At 44.5% G+C, this 7,286-nt stretch overlaps 1 protein-coding gene across 1 annotated transcript in view; it reads right to left on the bottom strand.

Annotated features, from left to right (window-relative positions):
* LOC130194508 (POU domain, class 2, transcription factor 1) overlaps window positions 1–6,852 on the bottom strand; it is an 81,007-nt gene extending 74,155 nt beyond the window's left edge. Inside the window, exon 1 of the mRNA XM_056415630.1 lies at window positions 6,753–6,852. Within this exon, the coding sequence (XP_056271605.1) occupies window positions 6,753–6,852 (100 nt within the window). The remainder of the gene's footprint in view (window positions 1–6,752) is intronic.
* Between the last annotated feature and the right edge of the window lie 434 nt (window positions 6,853–7,286).

The following is a 7,286-nucleotide window of genomic DNA, read 5'->3' as shown; positions in this document are numbered from 1 at the left end:
CCCCTGAGCTCACGGGCCCCTGAGCTCACGGGCCCCTGGTGCCGGTAGGCTCGTTCGGTAATCCATCCCTCAGTAGGACTATTGGGGCCTTGTTACTGACATGAATGACCCAGCATATACCGGCTACGGCGCATCGTGTCATATCATCATATTCATATCAATACAATGTTAATAACAGCGACGTCACGCGCGGAGGCTCAGGCCCAGGGGCCCCCTGAGCTCATGGGCCCCTGGGCCTGGGCCCGGTAGGCCCGTTGGTTAATCCATCCCTGGTCTCACCTGGCGCTGGTTGGAGAGAGCTGCCTTCTCAGAGTGGAGGGGCTGTTGCAGCGGCCGATGGGCCATCGCTATTTCTCCAGACCGGGTTTTACGGTCGCCCGCTGGTCGATCCGCAGCTTGCCTTGGGGGACTCCCAGCGCTGGAGCCGAGCCTGGAGGCTAACGTGACGGCAGACAGCACCGCGGGTTTGTCGGATCCGTGCGGTTCGACATCTTCGATAAACGAGGCGGCCACTGCACTGACTGAGCCACGGCTTGCTCCGACTAATGATGACATCTGCTCAGGTAGTCCACGTGGAATTGGAACGATTAACCAAAACGTAAACAAGAAACTCAAAGAACAGGAAGTGGGCTGTCTTCCGAACTGTCAATCATTCAAGAACAGTGTGGGATCCTAGAGTTAAGCCAAAAGGTCTCCTAGGTGGGCATCTAAACATAAGAAGTATTCAATCTAAAAGTGATCAAGTTCATCATCTTTTACTTGATTCCAATTTAGACTTTCTTTGTCTATCTGAGACCTGGCTCCATAAAAATGCTCCATCAGCAGCAATAACCGTGCCAGGTTACAACATTTACAGGAGAGATCGGGTTGGATCTAAGGGTGGTGGTGTCATGATCTGTGATATCATATCCAGTGGTCTGTCTGTAAAGACTTGGAATGTATAGGTCTTCATATAATTTTATCACCACAAATGTCTTTTTCGCTGATTGTAATTTATCGGCCTCCCTCTTCCAAAAACAGTTTCTATGAGGAATTTGAGAAACTTTTAAAAGAATGTAATTTCAGTAAAGAGGTCATTATTATGGGTGATTTTAACATAAACTGGGAGGAAAAATCATCTAGAAAGAATCTTAAACGGATAACTGATGACTTTGACCTTGTACAGATGGTCAGTGGGCCCACAAGACTAACCAATTCTTCCAGGACCCAAATTGATTTAATATTTAGTAATAGGCCTGATAGAGTTCTAAAAACTCTCAACATGGTAACTGGACTTTCTGACCACAATCTAACTCTGGTAGCCAGGAAACTAACCAGCAAGCGGTTTAGGCCTTTGGTCAGGGAGGATGAATCCTTTAGAATCCCCAAAAGAAATCTAGATATCTTTCATCATACTCTTCAACTTATTGATTGGGATGATCTACTGTTGGGAATAGACATCGAGGAAGACAGTAAAACATTCTCAGATAAATTAGAGAACACTATGAAGGATTTCAATTGCAAATTTAGGCATAAACATATCAAACACTCTGTTCCTTGGATGAATGATGATATCTTAAAAATAATGAAAGAACGGGATTCTGCCTTAAAAACTGCAATTAAAAATAAATCGAGCCATGACAGACAACATTTTGCTATGCTAAGGAACAGAGTGGTAATGAAATTAAGAAAGGCTAAGGCAGATTTCTTCCTGACTGTTATAGAAAAAGCGAGAGGTAAAACTAAAATGGTCTGGGATCAGTTACACAAGCTAATGGGACATCCCAACAAAGTAAGGAAGCTGCAAGAACTTAACATTAATGGTAAACTGTCAAATAATCCAGTTGAAATAGCAAAAGCTTTCAATCACTATTTCATTGATTCTGTTGCTACCATTGCTAAATGTTTCTCCCCTGAGATTAGACCTGTCTGTACAGTAAATACATTGGAGCCGACTTTCATCATAAGAAATGTCACTCATTCAGACGTCACAAGAATAATCAGTTCTCTTAAACCATCCAAAACTAAAGATACATTTGGTATGGATGCCGTTATGCTCACAATTCTTACCAAAACACTAATAAATCCCATCAGCAATATCATCAACCTCTCAATCTCTCAAAACATGTTTCCCAGTGTTTGGAAGTCGGCTGCTGTTTTTCCAGTATTCAAAGAAGGAGATCGCCTTTCTACCTCTAATTACAGACCAATCAGTATCCTGCCTACAATATCAAAGGTTGCAGAGAAGTTGGGAGCTGAGCAAATGATCTGCCATTTGAAAAACAGTCCCTTTGCCCTTCATCCAATGCAATTCGGCTTTAGAGCCAATTATTCCACTGAGACGGCCACCTGTTTCTTCACCGAAAAAAATCTAATTTCTACTGGACAAAGGGGGTGTTGTTGGAGTTGTGGCTCTTGATGTCAAGAAAGCTTTGACACTGTAAATCATAGTATTCTTTTGTCCAAATTGCACAGTTACAACTTCTCCTCAGGTACACTTAAATGGATGGAATCATATTTGCTTCATAGGTCACAGTCTGTCCAAATTCAAAAACATCAATCCGCTGCCCTCCGCTTGTCCACAGGTGTCCCACAAGGATCTGTCCTGGGCCCATTATTATTTTCCTTATATATTAATGATCTGTCATCAGTTTGTCCTCATTCCAACATTCAAATGTATGCTGATGACACCGTCATTTATTTGCATGGCAGCAATTTGAGAGATGTAGCAAAAGAACTCACTACATCCATGGCTAATGTGACTACTTGGTTAACGCAATGTTGTTTACAACTCAATATATCCAAAACTGTGTGTATGTTTTTTACCAAAAGAAACTCTGATAGTGTAGAACCGGATGTTTTTGTATCTGGGGAGAGGCTAAAGGTTGTATCTGAATACAAGTACCTGGGAGTACTTTTTGATTCTAATTTGTCTTTCAAATCACAGGTGAAAAAAGTTTGTAATCGGGTAAAATTCAATCTATCCAATTTCCGATTCTCGCGCAACTACATGTCAACAGAGGCTAAAACATTCATGCATTCAATGGTTATTTCCCACATCACCTACTGTTTAACAACCTGGTCACATGCTACTGCCACTACGCTCAAACCATTACAGTCATTATACAAGCGTACGCTCAAAACTCTTGATCAAAAAAAAGTTCTGTCACATCACTGTCCTATACTAAAAAAATACAACTTGCTTCGTTGGGATAACTTGATTAAATATGTGCACGTCTGTCTGATGTACAAAATCATACATGGATTGACCTCTCCTCCTATCAAACAACTTGTCACCAGACAAACTGGATATCGGCTCACAAGAGGTGCAGCGAGAGGGGATTGTATCGTCCCTCTCAGGAAAAGTGCTTTCAGTCACGCTGCATTCTCAGTACAAGCAGCAGTTCACTGGAACTGCATTCCAGTATCTATCAGAGAGCTACAATCATTCAACTCTTTTAAAGCAGAAACAAAGAAATGGTTCATTACTACCCAGCTCTGTCAGCACTAGACTGTAACGGCTCCTCCCTCCTCCATCTGTCCAGGATGGACTTTCATTTTGTCCGTCTGTCAGTTGTTGTCTATCTGTCTGTTGTCCGGTCTCTGTATGTCTTGACTTGATGGTCGGCCGTTTGCTCCACCTGCGTGTCTTCTCTTGTCGTTCACCTGTTTGCAGTTATATATCACATTTAGTCTGTATGCTTTTACGTTGTGTCTCTGACATGATGTTTTTTATTCTGTCCATTTTTACATTGTTCTCCCTTATTTTATTTGCTTTATCTGTAGATTGTATTTGTAATCTTATGTTTTTAGGTTTGTTCTTAACATCAGCAACATTGGGACTACAGATGAAAAATAGCCTCTTGGCTAACTCTGGCACATTTACTGCAATGTTTTTATCAATGTGCACTGTCCCTTATTAAATAAACCATTTAAAAAATAAAAAATAATAAATAAAAAAAGCCTTTACATCTTATCTCTCTCGCTTATCTATAACATTTACATATGTTCAGATTTACATCCCTGACCTTTGACCTCACATCGGATCAGGAAAAAACTCCCAAATAAATAGGAAAAAAGGTGAAGAACCCTTCAGGAGAGAACAGAGGACGATCCCTCTCCAGGGTGGACAGATGTCATGTGACCAGAATGACTGACGGATCTCCTTCAGACGGTCGTATAGCAAACAAAGCCACCGATGGTCAGCGGCCCGGTGACCATAAACAATGTGTATATATAAATATAAATATATCTAAATAAATATATGTATATACATATATAAATATATGTATATATGTATATATATATATACATATATATATGTATAAATATATATATACATATGTATATATATCACTGAATTAAATGAAGAGGAGCTCTTCCTTCCTCCTGCAGAGACAATCCCCTCCGGTGGGCGTCGTGTCCGGAGGCTGAGCCGAGGAGCAGGCTCAACATCGCGGTGTTAAAGAGTCGAGCCGACAAAAAAACTCCATAAGCTTTAGATCCACTGTGAGAGCACCGCCTGCTGTTTAAGACCCCCCCCCCCCCCCCACCCTCTCTCCATCCTCCTCTTCCTCCTCAGAACCTCCCTCACCTCCTCTTAGGCTCTTGACACCCTGTCTGTGTGCACACGTACACACTTTACAGGTGGAGGCAATCGTACGGACGCACACCGTGGTCTCAGAGAGAGAGATAGAGAGAGAGAGAAACAAAGAGAGAGATAGAGAGAGAGAGAAACAAAGAGAGAGAGAGAGAATTGTGGGTAACAGACTTATAGTTAAAGTGGCTTATGGGGCCCGGGCCAAATCACACCAGGCAAATCCAATTCAACAACCTCCTCCCCTCGTCCACGGGGACTGACAGAGAGACACCGAGAGAGAGAGAGAGAGAGAGAGAGAGAGAGAGAGAGAGAGAGAGAGGGAGGAACAGGGGGATTCTGACTTTCTTTCTTTCCAAAGATCGAGGATGGAAAGTCGGAGGCAGACCAAACCGGCAGGGCGGCGTCGGCCTTTGATCTCCTCCAGACTTTCTTTCACTGCGCGCTCCACCCCCCCGACGATGTCCAGGTATCGTGAACATCTGGTTTAAAGCGTTCCTCCCTGCAGGGAAGAGACGACTCTCTGAGCTGCATTCTGTGAGGCGTTCAAAGACCCGCCCCCCGCAACCATGAAGGGTTAGGGGGTAAGGGGTTTGCAACTATCACCTCCTGGTTCCTCCACCTGTTCTATAACGACACGTTCACACTTCCTGCGTCATGGATTATTCCTTTAAGACCCCCCCCCCCCCCCACGTCCTCTCCTCCAGCAGCAGCTCTCATTAAAGCCTGGACCGTTTTTTCCTCTCCTCCTGACACCCACTTAAGGTGATACCGGAGTTATCTGACCACGCCCCCCCCCCCCCCTATTTGAAATGTGTGCCTGGGTAGATGCATGGTGGAAAGGGGTAGGGGGGGGGTGGCTACAGGCCTCACTTCAGCCCAGGCGTACGGTTGGTGTTCCACAGGTGGAGGCAGCATGCTGACGGAGGAATACATTTTCTCTCCGTGTCCATGCGGTGCTTCTTCTTCTTCTGCAGTGTGTAAACTCGTTAGCGTGGGCTCTATACAGCCATGATCATAATAATAATGATGATGATGATGTCATAGATGCAGCCCTTCAGGATTATTACAGTAACGTAGAGTGCGATGGAGAAAGGAGCTCCGGCGTAACGAGCTCCGCTGCCCTCCGTTGACCCGGCTGAGCGGTGCCAGGTGATCAGGCTGTCAGCGGCAGCACGGGGTCGTTATGGTAACCAGGTATTGATTGACTAACTCGCCGCAGCGATTCCTCGCAGTGATGGGCCAATTATGGGAATATTAGTTTCACCAGTATCACTCAAGTTTCTTTTTTTTGTTTTGTTCCAGACAGTAAAGTTCACGCAGAGATTTTAATTTCTATAATTTGTAGAGATTTTTTTTGTTCATCTCCAATAAAGAGAAACTTTCTCCCTCAGACAACTCTCTTCCCGTACGCCTGATTCCCAACGCGTGCTGGAGATCAATATGTGGAGATCGATGGCTGAATATTCCAGCCCGACCTGGACGAGGAGGACCGGAGAAGAGGAGAGGAGGAGGAGAGGCAGATGGAGGCTGAGATGGATGGATGGATTGCCGGGAATGAAAGAGGAGGAAGAGCGCGGAGCCTCTCCCTCTCTCTCTCTCTCTCTCTCTGATGGAGGCTAATTAGCCGAATATTCATGTTCCTCTTTTTGAACTCTCCTCGTTCATGGATATTTGTGGAGATGCAAAAGGGGGATAAAGAATAAAAAAGAGCAGTTTCCAGTCTAAAATATGTATTCTTCTGAAGATAATTGAACTTTGACCTGTGGGTGATTTGAACTCAAAGCAGAATGAAACCAGGAGGATGTGGATGATTTGAGGCAGAAGTTAATTTGAATTAAAATAATAAAATAAAACAATTCTTTAAACACCGCAGCAGATTGTATTCTTTCCTCCAGAAAGAACATTTGAAGCATGGGCAAAGAAATAATCTGAATACATTGAAAAAAAGAAGAAAAAAAAGCTTGATGCCAGTTATTTTCTGGGTCACATTAAGTCAAATAGAGAAAATTAAAATGTAAATAACCACGTGATGTATCCAGTGTGTGATATAACAGTAGATATGAGTGTGAGGCTGTGTGACTGAAACTAAATCCACAACACGAGAAGAGATGAAGCTAAACATCCAAAAGGGGTTCTTCTTTGTGTGTGTGTGCTTAAAAAGGGGGTTTCTTACCGGGGCTGGACCGCGGGGCCAGCGAGGACTTGAGTCTCCAGGCGCTGAAGTCGGACGCTGCTCTCTGAAAGACGAAGGGGACCGGCAGGGGGACAAACATGGTCCCCTGTGGACCGGGGGGTCCGCGGGGGTCTTTCTTTTCTTTTAGGAGGATTCTAGTCTCACTTTTCTTCTTGGCTCGTGCTCTCCGGTCTTCGGTCTGCTCTCCGGGCTCGTGGACAGCCGCGGTTGCACGCGGGACGTTTTTTTTTTATAGCTTGTTTACAAAACAACAACAACAGAAAACAAGAGACTCCGGTTTTTGGCTTTTTTTCTTCCCTCCGTGGATCGAGTCCGTGTCTCAATGTTGTTGTTTATTTATTTAGATTTGTGCGGCTCCGGGATTCCAGACCGGTGTTACGGTCCCCCCCCTCCCCCCTCCCCGCCCCCCTGCCCCGTTTACTTGCGTCCTCTCGGGGTACACTATAGTCCGACACACACACACACACACACACACGCACACACACGCACGTACACACACACTGCTTTGGGTTC

Source organism: Pseudoliparis swirei, chromosome 1, assembly GCF_029220125.1.
Source record: "Pseudoliparis swirei isolate HS2019 ecotype Mariana Trench chromosome 1, NWPU_hadal_v1, whole genome shotgun sequence".
In the NCBI taxonomy this organism is placed as follows: domain Eukaryota; kingdom Metazoa; phylum Chordata; class Actinopteri; order Perciformes; family Liparidae; genus Pseudoliparis; species Pseudoliparis swirei.
Note: the sequence above shows the minus strand (reverse complement) of the source record. Positions and strands in the feature narration are given on the sequence as shown.